This window comes from Puntigrus tetrazona, chromosome 13 (assembly GCF_018831695.1).
Source record: "Puntigrus tetrazona isolate hp1 chromosome 13, ASM1883169v1, whole genome shotgun sequence".
NCBI classification, from domain to species: Eukaryota; Metazoa; Chordata; class Actinopteri; order Cypriniformes; family Cyprinidae; genus Puntigrus; species Puntigrus tetrazona.
The window spans coordinates 6864138-6885961 of NC_056711.1; the positions used below are offsets into that span (position 1 = coordinate 6864138).

The 21824-nt window shown below is 38.5% G+C and overlaps 3 protein-coding genes across 5 annotated transcripts; 2 read left to right on the top strand and 1 right to left on the bottom strand.

Moving 5' to 3' along the window:
* Positions 1-8: 8 nt before the first annotated feature.
* On the top strand, positions 9-3197 carry sfxn4 (sideroflexin 4). The gene is made up of 14 exons (XM_043255495.1): positions 9-200; positions 307-372; positions 546-608; positions 714-740; positions 1108-1162; positions 1278-1303; positions 1411-1464; positions 1532-1594; positions 1701-1769; positions 2182-2263; positions 2394-2509; positions 2601-2686; positions 2771-2888; positions 3023-3197. Exons 1-14 carry the CDS (start codon positions 162-164, stop codon positions 3098-3100), a joined length of 942 nt encoding a protein of 313 aa, XP_043111430.1. The 5' UTR covers positions 9-161; the 3' UTR covers positions 3101-3197.
* Positions 3198-3560: 363 nt separating this feature from the next.
* Positions 3561-7667, bottom strand: dennd10 (DENN domain containing 10). 2 transcript variants are annotated; one of them, XM_043255493.1, is made up of 9 exons: positions 7190-7667; positions 6651-6847; positions 6403-6482; positions 6117-6265; positions 5821-5932; positions 5175-5275; positions 4991-5098; positions 4804-4898; positions 3561-4669 (listed from the first exon to the last, which is right to left on the bottom strand). In XM_043255493.1, exons 1-9 carry the CDS (start codon positions 7227-7229, stop codon positions 4502-4504), a joined length of 1050 nt encoding a protein of 349 aa, XP_043111428.1. In that variant the 5' UTR covers positions 7230-7667; the 3' UTR covers positions 3561-4501. The 2 variants fall into 2 exon arrangements, with proteins under 2 accessions (XP_043111428.1, XP_043111429.1); XM_043255494.1 differs by having other exon boundaries at positions 6651-6795; positions 7190-7665.
* Positions 7668-9096: 1429 nt separating this feature from the next.
* eif3s10 (eukaryotic translation initiation factor 3, subunit 10 (theta)) lies at positions 9097-21824 on the top strand. 2 transcript variants are annotated; one of them, XM_043255490.1, is made up of 22 exons: positions 9097-9267; positions 9977-10167; positions 10594-10730; positions 10970-11133; positions 11296-11495; positions 13034-13242; positions 13395-13566; positions 13662-13766; positions 14638-14736; positions 14847-14963; positions 15085-15270; positions 15357-15704; positions 15826-15930; positions 16088-16201; positions 16504-16626; positions 16786-16939; positions 17080-17261; positions 18645-18724; positions 18833-19353; positions 19802-19937; positions 20475-20677; positions 21184-21824. In XM_043255490.1, exons 1-22 carry the CDS (start codon positions 9219-9221, stop codon positions 21375-21377), a joined length of 3789 nt encoding a protein of 1262 aa, XP_043111425.1. In that variant the 5' UTR covers positions 9097-9218; the 3' UTR covers positions 21378-21824. The 2 variants fall into 2 exon arrangements, with proteins under 2 accessions (XP_043111425.1, XP_043111426.1); XM_043255491.1 differs by lacking the exons at positions 20475-20677; positions 21184-21824 and adding an exon at positions 20291-20321.

The window sequence follows — 21824 nt, forward strand, 5'->3', positions numbered from 1 at the left end:
AATGTGATTGGATAACGCCTGAGCACGTGACACGCGGAAGCGTCGCAGGCTCTCAGCAGAGCTCAAGCATGTCCCAGCGGCGTGACCTACACGATTTAATCTTGTAGTATACAAAAATAATGAACTGGTAATGATTGTAGAGCCTTCGTTGAAAAGCTAAAATGGACCCCAACTTACAGTACTGGCAAAGCAATGGACAGGTACTTGTGTGTCTTTGCGTGCTCAGTAAAAATCGTGTTTTGATTCATTTATATCAATGAAAGTGATATCAGCGACAAATAAATTAACGAAATCACAATTTTGTAGTCTTTTCTGAGCAGACTGCGTCTCTGGTTCAGAATTCTTGACCCCACTTCTGTGTTGTCTTCACAGGTGAGTTACTTATGCACATTAATATCATGATTCACCAGTACAGCCTTCTAATACAAAGCCCATATTAACATTATCACGGGAACCACACAGTATAAAAAACGTATTTGTTGCTTGCTTATAGCATTGTTTACATTAATAAATAACAACAAAAGACCCAATATTTGTTCCTTTAGGCTGAAATTGAGCAGGCCCGGATACTTCTTCAGAATGAAGGACATGCACAAAACAAGGAAAACGTAGGCTCCTTAATATGTTTAGTGTTTATTTGTTAATTCGTTTAACTTTGCTTCCATTAGTACAGATAGGAAAACTTGACAGTCTCCCTTTATTTCCCTTTCTAGGTGGCTAATGCCTGGTTACTGTCTCTTGTAAGTTTTTTTTTATGGATTTACATTTTTCCAGTGAGCATGACAAACAATGTGTAGATGTCACTGATTCTTTGGACATTGGAACAAAATAGGCTACATAAGTAAAGGAATATTATTTTGGATTACTTTGTTCAGTGTTCAGGCGTTCGCTTTTACTGCAATCTCCCTGCATTCTTTCACAAATTAATTATAATTGTATCATTTAATTATCTAAATGTAAATAGGTTCAGATAAAACATTTGTGTAAACGTGATAGATGTGTTTGTTCAATCTCAATCATTGTTAAAGCCTTGAGTCATGACTTGGCTGTAGTTTGAAACTAAAACTTTTTTTTTGTGTTGTCATTCATATTTCTACACTCTTTTAGTCATCAGTCCATCCTGATACTGGAGGTTTAATTTCACCAGTGTTTAGTTCTCAAGGTACAGTAATGCATTTGAGGTATTTCTCCATTTATGTGGCATAGTTTGCATTCATGTGAGATGAATATTTTATTTTGGCCATCTAATGACACGTCTACTTCTTTTTTGTTTTCAGTCTTGCTGCCTATATCTGCTCCCGTGGTGAGTTATAAAAGTGTGCTTATAATCTAAATTAGGAGCTGAAGATGTACATTTGGAATATTATTTTAAGCTGAAATGAAAGATCCCATCTGTTTTTATTTCAACAGGTTGTTGCAAGTTTAATGCCCCATAAAGGCATTAAACCTGCATTGTTCTGGCAAGTAAGTACATTCTACACTGATGTCTACATTCTTGTCTTTTCTTGTCGACTAACAGTTTTTGCTGTAGTTTTTGCTTCAGACGTACTGTACGGGATTTACCCATGCTAACAGAAATACAACAGCAACTAAGGTAGACGGTAGTTTTATTAAATACATTTTAAATAATATAAAACAACAGGCTTTGTGTAACTTGGTAGGCTATTTTAACCACAATTATTTCACTTTTCTTTGCTAAGGATAACAAAACGTCAATGAAGCAGTCCATTCTTATCGTTGGAACAGTTTCCTACTCAACCTTTGCAGGGGTAAGAGAGCTTTTCTTTTTTTTTTTTTTTTTTTTTTTCACAGTACTGGCTTTTTGGTCATTAAACATTTTCGTCTGATGGTTTTATGTTTGGTGTATTGTTGACGTACTGTTCAGCAGGTGTGAGAATCTCATGAAACCTGTTAAGATTCAAAGTTCATGTCCGGGCCGTTTTACACCTCCCAACATAGAAAGAGAGAAACGAGCGATTACATTAATCTTAAAGAAATTAAACCCTGATTTAGGACCATTCAGATGTGTATCAAAAATAATAATGCAAGGTAACAATGTAACCGAGACATATTCTACAAATTACCATTATTGTGATGCAATAAAATTGTTTAGTGGGAAATACTAAAATTACTTAAATATTATTTTTAGATTTTAGGGTGAAGAATTTGCTCTCTTTTCAGGCTCTTCCTCAGATCATACTCAAGCGTTTTGGTGCAGCGGCTGAGACCTTCTCTAGATCCTTGTTGCCTATTCCTCTCTCAGGTGAGAACACCAGAAAACAAATGCATACGATACATCTACACTAAAGTCTGCTCCATTTCATACATATTCCAGTCTATAGTGTGCATTGTAGGCTTTAAGAAAGTTCTGAACCAGACATGTGGTTTTCTAGTCTGTCTAGCAGCATTCAGTGTAATGGTGGTGAGAAGCGAAGAGGCTGATAATGGAATACGAGTGTTTGATTCGAACGGAAATGCCGTTGGAGTCTCGAAGGCAGCTGGTTCTAAGGTGAGACTGCAATAAAACCCTATGCCACCAAAGCTCCTTATCTTTAAACTGTTTAAATATGTATTTTTTTATTTTTTTACGTTGGTCACAGGCCATAAAGGAAACGGCTCTCTCGAGAGCGGCTCTCTTTGGCACCACCGCAGCCGTTCCCACTTTACTGCTGGCTCTTCTTAAAAGGTAGAAAGTCCAAACAGATTTCTTTCCATTTTACTTAAAAGATTTGATAGTGCGAGGAAGTGAAATCTGCTGTTAATGTTTCAGGGCAAAGTTTGTCCAAAGGAACTCAATAATAATCGCTCCTATTCGGTACATCAGTACTGCCATTACTTTTGGCTTGATGATTCCCGTGTCCTTCAGTATTTTTCCACAGTTGGGCAAGGTAAGACGCATTCATAACAAACCAGGTTGTCATACTTAATCATTTTAATTTTGGAAATGCATTAATCAAAACTTTATCACATTATCCATCTCCAGTAGTGATTCAGATCCAATCTGTTTTTTTTATTTTTGCAGATAAAGAAGGAGAATTTAGAAGAGGAGTTTCAGTCACTTGACAGTAATGGGGAACTGTTTTACCACAGAGGACTGTAACGTTGCCATTGCCAACTTTACTATTTGATGATGACTTTTATTGACACTGGAAAAAAAACTGTATATTAAAATCCAGGCCATTTCAACATTTTAAAAAGGTGGTTATTTTAGGTTTTAAAGAAACCCACTCCACTTTTTAAAAGGAAACTTCCTTGATTACGGCGGAATGGGAATAGAGTTCTTAATCATAACGGCCTAGAAAATTGCAACTTGTCATTTTCGTACACAGTATACAGAAGAGTTAAGTTGCTAAAAGTGCTACCGCCAGACCAGGAGATCGGCTGAATAGATTCCAGAATGGTAAAACTCAACTTATTAACTCTGGGGGAGTTGTAGAACGAGCCCATTTCCAAAAAAAAAGTGGAATGTTCCTGTTCAAAGCATACACTATTGTCTCAGAAGGGTTTTTGAGCTCTTAATCAATGCTTTAATGCTAAATAATGAAAGAAGTACAACTGTATGATCTGTGAATTCATATTCATTTAATAGCTGCATGTCAGGCTAAAAAAACGTTTTAAACACTGCACTGAAGTGGATTTTACCAGGTTATGCTAATAACGCTGTGCTTGTGTCCTGTTGCCACTCACAATAACATATTTGTTTATTTATTGGTCACATAAATATATATATATATTTAACAAAGTATCTGAGGAATGAGTCTATGTAAAGGATGAAGATGGTGTTAAAGAACGTTTAAGCATCCTCTTTTTTTCAGGATATATTGCACACATACAGTATATCTTCTATGATCTGTTTAGGCACAAAGGTTTCCCCTTGATAACAAGGGTTAGTCACATTATTAAGCAGATTAAACGAATGCAATCACTGCAGAAATGCAAAATGTGGGAACACATTTCCATCTAACATGGGGAATGTCTTTTGTCACTTGAGCATATTAGATAAAAAGATTTCTGACATGAAGAGACTAATTAACATCACAACTTTAAGATGAGGTTTTGGCACGCAATAGTTAAGTAAAACTGGTTTTAAGTGACTTTTTTTTTTTTTTTTTTTTTTTACATTTGAAATGTAATGGGACCCTTCAAAATAAATGTCCTTTAGTCAACCCTTTCACACTGATGTGCAATTATGAGCATGCCAGATTAAGGTTATGAACATTATTAGTACCTCAGGAATGTTTTCAGAGACAAAATTATAAATCCATATGTTACCAAAAGGTTATTTATCTCAAACCTGTTATCACATACAAATGTTACATTCAACATACTTACACTCATGAGGTGTAGCCATCATGTTTTATATAGCTACATTTTATATATCTTTCTATGAAATATATTTTTGTTCTTATATAACTTTTGCCCTGTTCACTACCCCTGAAATTATACACAGATTGTTGCTGTTCTTCCTTTCCGATCGGTGCCAGTTGCATACACCGATTGGTCAGATCTTCAGGAGTTGCTCGGCTGCAGCTAAGTGGAAGAGGAAGTTTTCAGTGGCTGGAGGGTAGTGCCTCTGCTTCAGAGACTCCAAAGTCAGTTTAGAGTTATCTGCTTCATCAGCAAGAGACATCAGGTTACTGAGGATCTCCTTAGTTTTTACCGAAATATCCTGGGGACAGATTTAAAAAGAGGGCTGGATTAAAACCACATGTAGGATTTGTAAGTCTTGGTAAGCTGAAATGCTTTAAATGTAGCTTGTGCTAAAGCTGTGTGTTGCTGATACTTGACTGTTGTTACTCGTACCTTAATAACCTGTGGATCTGTGCGATCAGTGTCCTCTGCTGCCTGGACAATGAAGTTGCCAATCTCTTTATGAAGTTTTCCCATAGCCATCGCCTCTGAAAACAAATTACAGCGAGTTACAGTGACTTAAAAATCCACATCTCATTTCTACCCAGCCCCAGCGAATTTGTAAAACTGCATCTCCTACCTTTAGCGTTTTGTGACACGGTGATTTCACTGTCTGGAAGATTAACATACACATCAAACAAATCCGATCTGTCTCTGACTTCGGGATCGACAAACCCTGCAACGTACCCTACAGAGAAAGAGCATGGAAATTCATAAAGGCATCAGCAAGTGCTGGCTTGCGTGTAGGAGAAAATCCTCCATACCTGTACACAGCTTGAGGTTCTCCAGCTCATTATCATCCAGGTGAACGAAAGGGTGGAGGATGGACCAGTCTTTTCTATGCCACACCAATCCGGGAATACCTCTGGTTTTAAAAAGAAAAACACTGTTACTACAAACGTTTTAGTGTGTTGCCATTGTCATATGCAATACTGCTCAAAAGTGTTGGGTCAGTGAGATTATTTCTTTCTTTGAGGAAGTTAATACTTTTAATCAGCATGCATGAATTAAAAATTGTGTTTAAATAGTTGCAACTTATAATGACGTATAATGAAGTAAATGCAACTTTTTTTATCCCTACTGAAAAACATAAATGTCAGATATTTAAAACTATTTAAATGAACTAAATGTGAAATGCAGTTTCCGCCACTATTTTCCCCCTATATTACTACAAACATATTAAGCAGCACAACTGCTTTCGACATTCATGATAATGTTTCTTTCAGCAGTAAATTATGATATTAAAATGTGACGCTGAAGATTAGATAAATTCAGCTTTGTCATCACAATATATATTTGGGGTTTGGATGAAAAATAATCATGAATTGAGAACATTGAGGCCATGAATATACAATTAAACATCAGTCCATTTTGATTTCATGTCAACTAAGTGATCGTTTCCGTGGTTACCTTGTGAACTCCAGCAGAGCCTCAATCCGGGGGTGATAGACCACCACTCTTTTTTTCAACATTAGTGCTGTGTACAGGATGATGGTCTCCATACCAAATTGTGACACAACATCTACAACAAAGAATAAATATCTCATCAATTTGCATAAAATACATATATTTTACAGAATCAAGACACATTATTGGAGGACTTCCAAAGTACAGATCATAAAGCCAACTGAAGCAAATGGCCATGATATTAAAAGTGCTGCTCAGTTCTTGCTGTGGTTAGTATGTAATGCTTGTTCACCACTCACCTTTTAAGGATCCGGCCAGGTAGGCCTTCCTGATATCATAATCTTTGATAAGGAAGGAGCCGTTCTCATCGCTCTGGCAAATCCCTTTGGTCAGAACAGCAATGTAGCACTCCATCATCTTCACTGGACTTCCATGTTTGGTATACGTCCTGATTAAAAACGGTGATGAAGATGCAAAGCCACAGACATACGAACACTCATTGTATATCCTCAAAAACGATTTCCGAAAAGTCAACACAGGCACTAAGCGGCTGCACTAAATGTTTAGTATCTGAATGAAACAAACCTGCACAGAACTCTACTGAACGCAGCGTACTTTTCAGGGTTGAAGTCCTTAGCTGTGATAACTACTGAGAAATGCGTCACCTTCGAATGAAATCGAACGGTCAGTTAGCAAGCTGGAATGATTTTATTCAAAACCATCTGAAATATTTTGACAGTTTTTTCAGTTTATTGGGGGTCATATCAAAATGACATTTTTTGGTTGAACTATTCCTGTAGTAGCATTATTAGGGCAGAATTTAGATTTTGTACCTTTTTAAGCGCGGATGGCTCCTGAACCTCCACAGTGGTGATGTAGTACCAGGTTCGGCAGTGCTGTCCAAACACAAAGGTGTGCAGCACCTGGTTGTTCAACGGCAGGCAACACTTTCTCAACAGAACCTCTCGCAGATCAGCACTGATAGAAGGATAACACCAAACCCAAAGCGTGTCTGCATTTACATCCTTCTCTGCGTAAGGCGAATGAATGCAGTTACTGACAAAATAAACATTATTCTGTAATTAAAGGAACAAATTTTGAGGAGACCTTCTGCAGACCACAAAATGCAAAGTTTTTTGTGCTAGACACAATGCTTTTAGGAACCGACAGTCTCAGTCACCATTGACTTTCACTGCATTATTTTAAAACACGAGGAAAGTAAATGGTGACTGACAAATAATGCTGTCATGCGTCCAACTGAATGAAAATAAGGTTTGAAATATATATATAAGAAGTAAATGATTCCAAAATGTTACAAAACTATCACTTTAACACATAAAATATTCTAAGAATAAAAAGATTTTAATCTTACCAATTAGTCCAAGACTTAGCATAATCTCAGATGTAGCCATTTTCCATTCCTTAACCACGTTAATCTGTTTTTAGCACTTCAATACCTCTAACCATTTAGTTTGGAAAGAGCATGCAACTGTCAGCACCAACAGACACAGGCCATTGTCGAATATGCCGGGACAGAAAACAATTATAGCGTTAGAAGCTACGGTTGTTCTTGCAAAAAAAAAAAAGATGTTGATGTTGTCCAGTCCCAGTCGAGTTTTCTCATGTAAGACGAAGCGCTTTCAATTATCACGCGGATTTTAACTTATCAGTGCATGGAATGGAGCTGTTGAGTTGCAGCAATTCCTCCGAGTTTGTGCTGCAACGGAAAAAAAAAAATACAGAGAAAAACGACAAACGCGTAAAACCGAAAATTGTCAAAACAGTAGGAATCACTACTGGTCAAGTGATCGACACGCTTCTTCCGGGTTTCTCCAAGTTCAACTAAAATATCCAAACACATACTGACATCTAGTGTGTTGGTGCAAAAACGCTTCTTTTTTGTAAACCTTATTTAAACCTATTCTAAAAATAAAAATAATAATTAAAAAATAAAATAATAATAATAACAATAAACACATAAATGTAGAATAAATTAAAAAATAAACTTACAAAGAGTAAAAACACAAAATTAAAAAAATATTCTAAGAATATTCAAAAATAATATAAATATTTTAGCAATTTAATCAAGAGCCTGTAAGTATAAGACACAAATAAGCAACACTGATTTTTTTTTAAAGGCGTAAGCTAAGGACTTCAAGCTCGGGTAAACTTTTCTACATTTGCGTGAGTAAAACTCAATCTGTAAACATTATTTCACAAAAAAGTGAACTCTGCTTTTTCGTAAAACCACTGTGAAAACTTAACAATGTGATATTGAAACGTTATTCGTGCCGTCCATGCCTTTTGTCTCCTGTGAATAACACATTTGACATCTTTTCTGACTAAACGTACAACCAATATTATCCAAGTGAATCATTCATCTTAAAAAGTCTGCATTTGAATAATAAAAATCAGGAAAACGTTTGGAGCAATGTGAGGGACAATACTGACAGAACGTACAGGGGAGAGTGGGGTAAGTTGAGCCACCCCCTGTATATTTACTGTCGTGTGTCAATCGCACAATATTTAGCTAAACTTTTTAATTCCAGTCAGTACTCTAACTTGCCCTACCATAAGGCACTGAAGATAAGACAATTTCAGAAGTATAAAGTGATATTTTAATGTGATATTGTGCAACTGGTTTAATTATTAGGTAGAAGCAGAAGATGCTTTACATCGCATCCTATACATCTTTCCACCTCTGATCCCTAATGTTAGAGACTGCAGAAAAGCTACCATGCAAAGAATCTTTTGAGGAAACAAATATAATTTTGTAAGATGAAATTTGATTATTACGTTTTTTTGAAAGAGGGAAAATATCTTTAAAATTCCACACGGGTTTGAATCAGAGTCACCCAGATGGTGAAACCGGGGTCAAATTGAGCTATAAGAACACTTTTTTATAAAAAGCCATGACTTTAGAACCATTTGTCATAATAAAAAATGATAGGAAGCATGGTTGGCTTAACGTCCCACACAGCATTGCACTTCTGCTGCCTCATTTTCCCTTATCTCGAGGACCACATAAGTAAAAGAAGAAGAGAAAAAAAAAGAGTCTCATCTTCCCCCACTCTATAACTATAGGGCTTTTTGTATTCTATAGCTAATTTCTGAGGGAGAACAAAATATTGAAAATATTAAAACGTCAAATAATAAGGCCGTCCGTAACAATGCCAACGGATAAAAATGCATTTGTTATATAAATAAAAATAAATAAATAAATATATGCGCTTCCATGTGCAAGCGCGTACATACGGGAACTCTGGTCTTTCTCGCCGGCGCAGTTCACGTGCGCTAGTCCTTTCTTGCTTGCGCGGCGAGAAGTCACGGCGCGGATGGACAGGCAGAGTCAATAAAACAGCCTCGACTATCTGAAAACTGCCTGCTAGCGAGCCATAACAATGCCAGCCTATTTCCAGAGACCGGAGAACGCTCTTAAGCGGGCAAACGGTGGGTGAATGCTGTAGGTGGTCGTCTCACGGGCTGTAGTCGTAGGTCTGTAGCTGCTAGCTCGCTATGGCGCGTGCTGGAGTAGCCATGTTCCGCGCAGGCCGGATGTCACAGCTGCTGGGCCTGTGTGTGTGTGTCATGTATGATGCAGCGTTTTAAATCTGTTTTATCCCCGTTTCGTACATTCCTCTTTTTTAGCGTACTCGAAGAAAGGCCGTGATTGGAAATAAAGTGTTAATACTCCACGTACTTGCTAACGGAACAAAGACTGAGACCTTTTTTGTTAATGCTAACGTTACCATGCGTGTTAGCAAGCGTTTCTATTCCGTTAGCTTAGCAGTGACAACTTAGACTATCGGAGTTTAACGATTTATTAACAGTATGAATTAAGAAAATCCTTATAGCTAAAACAGCATTGCTTGTTCGTGATTGGAAGGCAAATACGTATCATTTTGGACAAAACCAAACCTGAATGAAATGGTGCGCACCTGACATAACGTTTTGATTAACGTTACACGATTTCTTGTCTATGTTCATTCGATGTTACATCCAGCCGTAAAGGACCCATTTGTTTTAAAATTGATATTTGATAAAATACTGCAACATGATACGTTTTTCAAGGAATGAGTCCCATCTGGATGCTGTGTATGCCCTGAATGAATTCCCAAAGGTGTGGTGGTCATGACAGTCTTTCGGTTTCTTTTCTCAGAGTTTCTTGAAGTTGGTAAAAAGCAGCCAGCTTTGGATGTGCTCTACGATGTCATCAAGAGCAAAAAACATCGAACATGGCAGAAGATACACGAGCCTATCATGCTCAAGTACCTGGAGCTCTGCGTGGATCTGCGCAAGAGCCACTTGGCAAAGGAGGGACTGTATCAGTACAAAAACATCTGTCAACAGGTTTGAGACATTTTTGTTTTTTATTTATTATTCTTTGAATGTTTTGACCTGTTGGAGCGTTTAATCAATATGTCAAAATTGAAATAAAGCTTGCTTACATACTTATGTCAAGTTAGAATGTAATGCTTGCATCTCAAAATCCAATCAACGACTGATGCATAAAGCCAGGCTATATTTTTCTGTAAAACCTGTATTTCCTTTTTCAATAATCTGTTACACTTGGATGAACGTCACAATATGAATGAAACGTTTTGTTGCTTTTGTCGTTTTTATGCTGACTTTACAGTGTTATTTTAAAGTTGTCATAGGTTAAATTTATACGACGTTAGAAGTCATGGTAACTTTATTGTAGAATTGATCTCAATTGTAAGTTCTTTTTGTTTTTCTCATGAAATTACTGACTTGGACACGCCTCTCGTGCTTTAGGTGAACATCAAATCTCTGGAGGATGTGGTCCGTGCTTATCTGAAACTTGCAGAGGAGAAGACTGAGACCGCAAAAGAGGAGTCTCAGCAGATGGTGCTGGACATTGAGGATCTGGACAACATTCAGACCCCAGAAAGGTACAGGAAGCTCAAGGCCCCCTACAACATAAAATTAATTACTATATAAAGACAGTAACAGTAGTACTCAGGTGCAGAAATGTAATAACCGTAACAACAATGCTTACAGAATAAGTGTTTTTTAAGACCTAATGTTGACACACATTTGGTTTCTTTCTTAGTCATGGACATAACCTACTGTGTTTACCAGAATACTTTTCAATTATTTTATTGTATTTTTTTTTTTCTGCGATCTTCAGTGTTCTGTTGAGTGCCGTTAGTGGTGAAGACACTCAAGACCGTACTGACAGACTTCTGCTCACGCCTTGGGTCAAGTTCTTGTGGGAGTCGTACCGCCAGTGCCTGGACCTGCTAAGGAATAACTCCAAAGTGGAGCGCCTTTACCATGACATTGCTCAGCAAGGTCTGTGTTTACCTCGTATAACGCAAACCTTTATTTGTGGGACTTTAAGTATCGGGTAGAGATAAGATTTACACATTGCAATCATGTTATAGGATACCAAAAATGTAAATTCCTTTGGTTGTGCGCACGTTTCTAACAAGAAATGTAACTTTTCTCTTGCAGCATTCAAGTTTTGCCTGCAGTACACTCGTAAAGCAGAATTCCGTAAGCTGTGTGACAACCTGCGAATGCACCTGGGACAGATCCAACGGCATCACAACCAGAGCACTGCCATCAACCTGAACAATCCTGAGAGCCAGTCCATGCACCTCGAGACACGTCTGGTCCAGCTGGACAGCGCTATTAGCATGGAGCTGTGGCAGGTCTCTGCACTTCATACTAGGCACCACTGTACAACGGACTATATAAATATATTTTATGAAATAACATAAATATATTTATATTGACTGCAATTTTAACCTTTTTACAGCGAAAGTGTTTTCCATGCAAACAAAAAACACAAGCGTATTGATCACTAGGGCTGCCCCCTAATAGTCGACTATCCTTTAGTTAAGCAGAGGAGGCTTGGTCGATTAGTTTTATTCGTCGCTTACGCCCGTTCACACCAAGAACGATAACTACAAAGATAACCATAGCATTCACACCGTATATTCTAAGCACATGCGCGTCTGCCACTTTAAATTTTCAAGCTCATCACAGTAAGATGGATTCTGTGGCGTTCATCAACTGGAAAAAATGGTTCTGAAAGTGATTCCAACAATGTTGTTTGTAATACCTGTGGTGTGAACTCTGCTATTCTTTACAATTGAGAATGATTTTTATAACTATATCCTGATCATTATTTTTGTAGTTATCGTGCTTGGTGTAAACAGGCCTTAAATCGTAGGGGAAAAAAAATCCACAGGAGGTGGCGAAGTCACGTAGTCCATGACGGACAAATCATTAACAACTGGTCTATGTGGTAATTACAGTACATCGGTCAGGACATCCAAATGTTTGTTTCATTCATCGACCTCAAATGTGGCTTGTCATCTGAAACGTGTAAGTAGCAGGAACGTAACATGGCCGCTCACTCTAACATTAACCTAGAAAAATGTGTGCTGTTGACGTTTTTGTGCGGAGTGTGGAAGCTGAATGTAGCGCACTCACTGCATGACAGTTTACATGGAGGCGCCAGAGTGATCATTTAAGTTTGACGTAAATACTCCTTCATTTTTGTTCATACATATGAAAGTGATACATCTTTCAAAGCTGTGAAAGGTCTACTTTGATTTGTATGTACTCACAATAACAACAAAACATTGTGCGTTTGTAAAATAATGAAAGCAAAGAAGGTACACTTTCTGCAGTCTAGGTCTCTGTAAGCTTGAATTCTGTGTTTGCCTCACAGACACGAAAAATAAATCTGTCAAAAACATAGTTTCAGATGAAATAATCTATATAAAACGTCCGTTCATTGTGAAAATAGCGAGTCTGTGCCAATACGGAAAACACCTAACAATAAATTATTATAACGTCAAGGCAGTCTTCCTTTTTGTTTCTCCTGGGGCATTCATAATCATTACTTCTGCCGTTGCGCTGTGGCAAGCTTTATGTGTGCTTGAGTGATTATAGGCTATAGACAATTAAGGGTTTATTATTATGAATTATATGGTTCATTAATAATATAGACTTGTGATTAGTTGAGTAATTGCTTAAAATGAATGACCACTAGTTGATCGGAAGAATCTTTAGTCAAGGGCAGCCCTATTGATTACAGAAATAAAATAAAATTTTGGGATTCATTCGTGAGAAGAAAAAAAAAAGACATTTTATATTTTTGCACAACAGGCTTTGTTTTGAAAGCATGAATGATTTAATTTGTTTTACTTGTTGCTTACCTTCTTTTTAATCCATGCAGGAAGCATTCAAAGCAGTTGAAGACATCCATGGACTGTTTGCCCTCTCGAAGAAGCCCCCTAAACCCCAGCTTATGGCTAACTACTATAATAAGGTGTCCACTGTATTCTGGAAGTCTGGCAATGCCTTATTCCATGCCTGCACCCTACACAGACTCTATCACCTCTCCCGGGAAATGCGCAAGAACCTCACCCAAGAAGAGATGCAGAGGTGAGCACTAAATAACAGTAGACATCAGATTGAATGAGAGTTATTTATTTCTGAATTAGATGTGGAATTTTTTTTGTTTTGCTGTCATTTAGTTACATTTAGCCATTTCTTAAAATACTAAATTCTTTTTCCTTTTTTTTTTTTTTATTCAGGATGTCCACTCGAGTGCTGTTGGCCACTTTGTCTATTCCCATCACCCCTGAGCGCACTGATATCGCTCGGCTGTTGGACATGGATGGCATCATTGTGGAGAAACACCGTAGACTGGCTACATTACTTGGTCTTCAGTCTCCACCCACCCGCCAGAGTCTAATCAATGACATGGTAATAGCCATTCTGTCAATTAGTCATTTTTGTAGTCTCTTAAATGTATAGTTTATTAAAGATTGAGAGCCTTGAGTATTTCATTTTTGTCATAGGTGAGGTTCAACTTGCTTCAGTATGTTGTTCCTGAAGTCAAAGAGCTCTACAACTGGTTGGAGGTGGACTTCCACCCTCTTAAACTTTGTGGAAGAGTGACTAAGGTGAATGGCCCTTTATTTATTAGCTACATTGTTTTGTGATTTTAAGTTTTTCTTCTGCACTTATAAGATTCATTTATGTATCTACAGTAAAATAATAGTTAAGAGGGATAGTTCACCCAAAAATATAAATTTGATGTTTATCTGCTTACAAGATGTAGGTGACTTTGTTTCTTCAGTAGAATACAATCATTTTACTCAAACCGTTGCAGTCTGTCATATAATGGTAGTCAATGGCTTCCAAACGTTCCAAAGTTCTGAGAGCCAAAAAATATATACACAGACGAAACCAAATTAACATACAAACTAAGAGTATTTAGATTTTTTTTTACCTCTTATACACTACAATTTCTGACTCTCCTCAGCTCATTCACAACTGGTACATTAATAACTGTTTGAGGTAAAAAAAAAATATATATATATAAATACTGTTCATTTTTTGCACAGACCAGTCGTTTGGTGTCTTAACAGCTCAGTGTATCATCATAAGCTATAGGGTTTAATTTGGTTTTGTCTGTTTATGTGGTTTTGTTTTTTTGGAGCTTTGGAGCATTTGGTGCCCATTGACCTCCATTAAATGACTGACAGACTGCAACATTTTGAGTTAAAAAATGTTGTTTTTTGAGGAAACAAAGTCTACTACATCTTGGATGTCCTGGGCAAATAAATACCATAAACACATTTTTCAGTTTTGGAGGAATATCCCTTAAACCTTGACTAATAAATAACTAATAACTAATAAATCTAATTAAGAAGTGATGCACTTGTTGGACCATTCTGACCGTCTTTAATGTGACAGTGTTCTTGATGTCAACACGCATGCTAAAAACACAATATTCTTGCCGCGTCTGTGTTTTTGCTGCTGCTGTGATAGGTGCTGAACTGGGTGAGGGACCAAGCTGAGAAAGAATCAGACCTGCAGCAGTATGTTCCTCACTTACAGAACAACACCATCCTTCGACTGCTACAACAGGTTGGCATGATCATCAAATCCCAGCCATCTAATAATTACTTGGGGAATCTGTGCTTGCTTCAGTCTTCTACAGTTCTTCAAATTCTGTCTTCCTGGTTTTAATATTCCAGGTGGCTCAGATCTACCAGAGCATCGAGTTCAGCAGATTGGCGTCTCTGGTGCCATTTGTAGATGCTTTCCAACTGGAGCGCTCAATTGTAGATGCAGCACGACACTGTGACCTACAGGTATACAAAAAAAAAGTTTTTTAGTCTATAGTCTATAAATCAAGCATCTTGGTAGTTAATTACATGGACTTCTACATTTTGTCAAATTTTGTAGTGATGTAATAATTGTGTATTTACACAGGTGCGCATTGATCATACATCTCGAACGCTGAGTTTTGGCTCCGATCTGAACTATTCTACTAAAGAAGATTCTCCAGTAGGTCCGTTCCTACAGAACATGCCCTCTGAACAGATACGGAATCAGCTCACTGCCATGTCATCCTCCTTGGCTAAAGCCATCCAAGTCATCAAACCTGCCTCCTTAATGGTAAGACACAGGCTAAGTTTAATCAGTTATCTCCATGCTGGGCAGTGTTATTTCTGTTTCATTACAAACTGTAACTTTGCCCACAGCAAGAACATGAAGAGCAGAGTCAACAGGCCATCACAGCCTACCTAAAGAATGCCCGCAAAGAGCATCAGCGCATCCTTGCTCGGCGACAAACCATTGAGGAACGCAAAGAGCGTCTGGAGAGCCTCAACATCCAGAGGGAGAAAGAGGAGCTGGAGCAACGGGAGGCAGAGCTACAGAAGGTGCGCAAGGCAGAGGAGGAGCGTCTTAGACAAGAGGCCAAGGAGCGAGAAAAGGAGCGCATCATGCAGGAACACGAACAAATCAAAAAGAAGACCGTGCGTGAGCGACTGGAGCAGATCAAGAAGACTGAGCTTGGAGCCAAGGCCTTCAAAGACATCGATATTGAGGTACTGAGCTTGTTAAGGAGGTGGACATTTAGAACCTTTTATTGGAAGAGTTACCTGGGAAAATGAAATGTATGCTGCATTATCAGTTGTAAAGGTTTTTTTTATTTAATTTATGTTGTAGGATCTGGAGGAGCTGGACCCTGATTTCATCATGGCTAAACAGGTAGAACAACTAGAAAAAGAGAAGAAAGAACTTCAGGAGCGTCTCAAAAACCAGGAAAAGAAGGTATATCTTATTTACAATAACCAAATACTTAATGAATGTGTAATATAAGTATGTTGGTGAACTGTTTTAAATGCCAGATGATTACGGTTAATTCCATGCAGCTGAGTATAAGGCATTGGAATATTACACTGGAGTGATACTATTATGCATATTCCAGATCGACTACTTTGAGAGAGCCAAGCGCCTTGAGGAGATTCCTCTGATCAAGAAAGCCTACGAGGAACAGCGCATCAAAGACATGGAGTTATGGGAGCTGCAGGAGGAAGAGAGGGTAATAATCGTATACTGCTTTTTGCACTTGTTAGAATTACATGTGATTTTTACTTTGCCCTCTGGTTCAATTTTCAATTTTTTTCCTAAAAAAGTATCCAATCCCCCACGTACTTGAAAATACTTCAAACTACAGTTAAAGTGAAAGTATTTCTTGAGGCCATGCTTGCTCATTGTCTGGTTATAGTTTAATTCAGCAATTTATTAAAGAGTAAATAAGAAGGACATGTTGAATAATGTAATCAGGCCATGTTGTATATTTTTAATAAAGCTAAATATTGTTGCGTTTTGTCTGTTGCTCAGATCAGCAATATGAAGATGGAGCGTGAGAAGGCACTGGAACACAAGCAGAGAATGTCAAGGATGATGGAGGACAAGGAGAACTTCTTGTCCAAAATTAAAGCTGCTCGAAGCTTCATTTATGAGGTAAACAAAACTTCAGTTTCAAGTGTCACTTATTCAGTTGAAGATGATTTGCTTTCAGTAGCTAGTATACATGACATTTTCATAGTAGCATGAAATCCTTGACGTTTAGGATGTTGATGGTCTAGGTAACTAAGCTTTGAGCAATTCTCACGCACGCAGGAAAAACTCAAGCAGTTCCAAGAACGTTTGGTCGAGGAGCGAAAGAAACGTCTTGAGGACAGAAAGAAGCAGCGTAAGGAGGACAGACGAAAGGCCTTCTATTTTCAGAAAGAAGAGGAGGCCCAGAGAATCCGTGAGGAACAGCTCAAGAAAGGTTCTTATTTGCTGCTTGTTTGTTTTTAGTTAACAGTGATTCGATGCAATGCATTTTCGAAAATGTTCATATCTTATTTGATGTATGATCTTTTCCCCACTTTTCATTTTTGAATTGGTGTTTGGTTTTGTGTGTTTTAGAGCGGGAAGAGCGTGAACGCTTGGAGCAGGAGCAAAGAGAGGAGGAAGAGCGTGAATACCAAGAGCGCCTGCGTAAACTGGAGGAACAGGAGAGAAAACAGCGTGCCCGACAACAGGAAATTGAGGAGCGTGAACGCCGCAAGGAGGAGGAGAGGAGGGCACCAGAAGAAAAACCCAGCAAGGTAAATCACAAGAACCCTGTTTCAAATGTGCTTATATACCGTACACTACCTTTCGATAGTGACATTCATGTATTTATTTGATAAAAAATAAAAGTACAGGAAAATATTATTATAGCCTATTATTACTTTTTGCTGTATTATTTTAAAAATGTAACTAATTACGGTGATGGCTAAGCTGAATTGTTACTCAGGTTTTCAGTATCAGATGATCCTTCAGAAATCTTTCCAATATGCTGATTTTGGGCTGCTTAATGTCAGTGTAAAGTCAATTTTGAGAATTGTTGGTAAATGCATTATAAATGTTAGAAAAGCATTGCTTAAACATGTTACAAAGACTGTGAACTATATAAAACTTAATGTTGGAGTTAAACAGTTTCACCACTTTCGTGCTCAGGATTTATTGGGCGTGTCTATATCCGAGCTCGTGACACAACGGAGCCACCGAGCACTGCTCCTCCTGCGAAACTAAGAGCTGTGTACGACTTGAAGCAGCACAGACTGATCGCTGTGTGACATCAGTACAATGAGAGCTAATAGGACGCAAGCACCCATTATGTTTTGTTTGATATCAAATTACTGCGAGAGCAATTCACAGTTCTGTGCAGTGTTGCTTCAAGTCGAACACACACAGTAACTAGAGCGTGTAAGCATCAGGGGTTTGTCCGTTCATTCAGTTACTGACATTACTGTTAGATACAACATCTTACAGTTTGCTATCTAGCTATGCCTTTGTCACATTACATTGTATGATCAAGCTGCTTGAGAAAGATGGCAGCTTTGCTATGAGTGGGTGTGGATTCAGCACCGCATGCAGACACGCCCCAGTATTTGAAAGCAGAGATGGCTTTTTTTTATTATTATTTTGATACTTTTTATTTACTTAGCTTTTTTTAAGCATTCAAATTTGGCATGGTGGTTAATTTTTCTGTGGTGTGATTAAACTCAGACCACATTTATTATTGACTTTAATTCTATAGCTTCTTTGCGTAAAAAGTTTAAAAGAGCATGAATATTGTAACAAATCTGTGATATTGTTATTGTTTTAACAATGTGCGATTTGAATGCAAAAAACATTCAAAAACACCTTTTATAGAGCGCATGCATACATTACGAGAAGTCTAGACTAGTGAAAGTTTTCTTTCATGCATGATTCAGTTCAATTAAATGCTTTTTAATTGATCAAAAAACTTTAAAATGGGGGCAGAAAATTTATGTTTTCATACCACTTCATATAACCTAGTTATATTGTAGGCTGTATGAAGTTCCCAAAATATTACCATGATGACAAATAGGATATAGTTTATTTATTTGTTTTATCAACAATTCAGATATATAATGGATATTGTTATTTCTTGGTCTAAATTTGAATCGTTATCTTTGCAGGAGTGGGGTGAACGGGAAGAAGGAGGCTGGAGGAAGCGTGGTGAGGGCGAGTCAGACTGGCGACGTACTGTTGGGGAACGGTACAAGTTTTTACATTAATTGATAACACAATTCGTAAGGACAAAGATTAAAAACAGATACAGAGAATTGCTATTCATTATCTTTTTTTTTTTTGTTTTTTCTCACAGAGACTGGCGTCAGGAGGGGCGTGAAGGCCGTGAAGACAACGATCGAGAAGACCGTGACAATGAAATGCCCTTCCGAAGAGGAGGAGAAAGTTCTCGTCGTGGTGGTTCAGATGACAGAGGACTCCGTCGTGGCTTTGATGAGGAGCGAGGTCCGCGCCGAGGAGGTGATGATGACCGTGGACCCAGACGGGGCTTTGATGATGATCGTGGGCCCAGGAGGGGCTTTGACGATGACCGAGGTCACCGAAGAGCTGATGACGACAGAGCACCAAGGCGTGGAATGGACGAAGATCGTGGTCCCAGACGAGGTGATGACGACCGTGGCCCAAGAAGAGGCTTCGATGACGACCGTGGACCTCGCAGAGGCATGGATGAACCCAGAGCGCCTCGACGTGGGGCAGATGATGACTGGGGCCCCAGAAGAGGAGGGGATGATGAGAGAGGAAGCCGCAGGGGTATGGATGACTCTGGGCCACGTCGTGGAGATGACTCCAGACCCTGGAAACCTCTTGGGAGACCAGGTGCGAGCTTGTGTGATATATCGGTTTCTATCTTGCAGAGGGCATGTTGCCAAATATGTGTTAAAAGGGTTCATGTCACAAGGAATCTAATTTTCCTGTCACAAAGCAATGCGATCCAGTCATCTGTTATTGAAGCATGGGACAGTTTAAACTCACAGCTCGTTAAGTGCAGCAAAGTGTCATTGCGGTTAAGAAATTGATTTGGTCTCAAAGGTACAACAGCAAAATAAAATCCATTTTAGTTCCAGAGGTCAGATGGAAAATAAAAGGTTAAAAAGGAATTATTACTGTCGTTGTTGGAAATCATTCGCTAATGTATGCAGAAAATTACTATTTTTTTATTTTATTTTTTTTACCTCTTTTATGTTGTATTTGATCAGTGGAAAGTTAATCAACTCAGTGCACATCTTTTCAACTCGTTCAATTACCCCATATAACTTTTTTGTAGGTGGATGGAGAGAGCGAGAGAAGGCTCGGGAAGAAAGCTGGGGACCTCCTCGTGAAACAGGCAACGATGATGATGAGAACGAGGGAGATGATCGTCAAGAAGGAGATCGGTTTAGAGATCGTCGTCCTCCTCCCAGGTAAAAATAGAACACACCTTTTTTTTCTAACATTTTCCTCTTTTGTCTGAAGGCTTTTGTTGCGAGTGTTATGTGAGCATGTCATGTTTTAAGGTAAAGACGTGACACTGTTGTATATTCTATAGGCTTGTGGTTTCAGAGCAGGTAAAATGCTGCGCATTTTATGCCATGCAGTTGCTTGCCACGTATGTTTGTCGTGTTCTAGATTTAAAATTGGTTGTATGAGTGCATGAATTTGCATTTTAAAGTAGTGTTGAATTAATGCATTTTTTTTTCCTCCCTATTTTTATTTATTTTCATACATAAAACAAAAAAACCCTTCTATTCTAATTTTTTCTTCTTCTTGTAAACAGTGATTGTTTTGTTTGAAAGCCTTAATAAACCCTTGTGGTCGCTAGGCCTGTGTAATTAAATATTTGTAACAGGTTCCACGGCATACATTTTCCAAATTTTAAGATCCACCCTTTTACTATTGGTTGTACTATCTAGGCTCATCCAGTTGGCATGAGTTTAATGTGAATGTGTGTGCATGTGCAGGGAAGAAGGGGGTGGCTGGAGAAGAGGAGGAGGAGGAGGTAGTGGTGGTGGTGGTGGTGGTGAGGAGCAGAGCAGTTGGCGTGACTCTCGTCGTGAAGACTTTGACCGTGATGATCGTCGTGAACGCCGTGACGTGAGGGAACGCAGAGATGACAGAGACCGCGACCGTGATCTCAGAGCCCCCCAAAGAGACCTTGATGAAGGTTAGTCTCATGATCTGCCTTGTACATCTTAAATGAGCAAACATTACATGACTGCATTAAGGTTTGCACACACAGAGCCTTCTGACAGATTTGATTGAGATGAAGGTAATGTATCAGTGGCCCAGATAAAGCTGTTTTAATGGTGTGGGGTCATGTAACAGTAAATTCACAGTAAAAAAAATTTTTTTTGGGCTCTTATCCAAAGCTCAATCACAGAAGTACATTTAAAAGAACGAACCGATACCACAGTATTCCAAAGTGCCCCTAACATAGCATTGTTGATACAAATACTTAATTGCAACAAAGTTTGAAACTTTTCCGTTGGATCCAGTAACTTTACTGTTAAAGTTACTGATGGTTTGGTTTCAAACTAAATAAGCAGTTCTGGGCTAAAGTGGCATCCATGGCACTTGGTAGGTGTCTGTATAAAGTGAAAATGTGAAATGAAATGTGCTTGAGGAGCCTCTTAGAGGTCAGTTTCTTACATCCTGTTTCTTAACTCAAAGGTGGCTCATGGCGTCGTGGTGGTGAAGAACGACGGGAAGAGCGTAAGGATGAAAGAGAGGCTCCTCCCAGACCACGTGACCGGGAGCGTGAGGGTGGCGAGAAGAGCACCTGGCGCTCTGACAAAGATAAGGAAAACCCGCGCCGGACCAAGAACGAGACGGATGATGATGGCTGGACCACTGTCCGCCGCTAATGCTAAAGCATCAGAGTTTTTTTTTTTTTTTGCTTGATGGTGTACTAAGCCTTGATGTGTTCTCTAATCAGTACAGATCACTGCTTACATTAACATGAAATACATAAAGCTTTGCCATAGAATTACAACACTTAAAATGGGTTTTCAAACATGGCAATTTATATTTCATCCCTTTTTAAAAACTTACATTTGAAAAGTAGCTCATTCCTTTTTGTTATGCATGCTTAGGATTAAATTGGTCACGCAAAATTAAGTAGAAGTTTTTTTTTTTTTTTCTTTGAGGTGCGGATGTTGTAGAACATGAACGAGTGGTGTTTTGAGATGAAATCATCAGGTTATCTTTACAGCTGTGTCCATGCTGTAGTTGCTGCTTATGCTGTGGTTGTATGCCCTCTAGAAATATGAAAAAAACCTTTATTAATAAAGTCGTTTGCTCATTAAACTGAA

Excerpts from the sequence above, each read along its gene's own strand:
- sfxn4 (XM_043255495.1), top strand. The coding sequence starts at position 162 with ATGGACCCCAACTTACAGTACTGGCAAAGCAATGGACAG. Across the intron at positions 1,304-1,410 it reads TGCCTATATCTGCTCCCGTG|GTTGTTGCAAGTTTAATGCC; the intron begins GTGAGTTATAAA and ends TTATTTCAACAG. Across the intron at positions 2,687-2,770 it reads CTGCTGGCTCTTCTTAAAAG|GGCAAAGTTTGTCCAAAGGA; the intron begins GTAGAAAGTCCA and ends TTAATGTTTCAG.
- dennd10 (XM_043255493.1), bottom strand. The coding sequence starts at position 7,229 with ATGGCTACATCTGAGATTATGCTAAGTCTTGGACTAATTG. Across the intron at positions 5,933-6,116 it reads CCTGGCCGGATCCTTAAAAG|ATGTTGTGTCACAATTTGGT; the intron begins GTGAGTGGTGAA and ends TCTTTGTTGTAG. Across the intron at positions 4,899-4,990 it reads CGTGTCACAAAACGCTAAAG|AGGCGATGGCTATGGGAAAA; the intron begins GTAGGAGATGCA and ends ATTTGTTTTCAG.
- eif3s10 (XM_043255490.1), top strand. The coding sequence starts at position 9,219 with ATGCCAGCCTATTTCCAGAGACCGGAGAACGCTCTTAAGCGGGCAAAC. Across the intron at positions 15,931-16,087 it reads TCAAAAACCAGGAAAAGAAG|ATCGACTACTTTGAGAGAGC; the intron begins GTATATCTTATT and ends TGCATATTCCAG. Across the intron at positions 19,938-20,474 it reads GATCGTCGTCCTCCTCCCAG|GGAAGAAGGGGGTGGCTGGA; the intron begins GTAAAAATAGAA and ends GTGCATGTGCAG.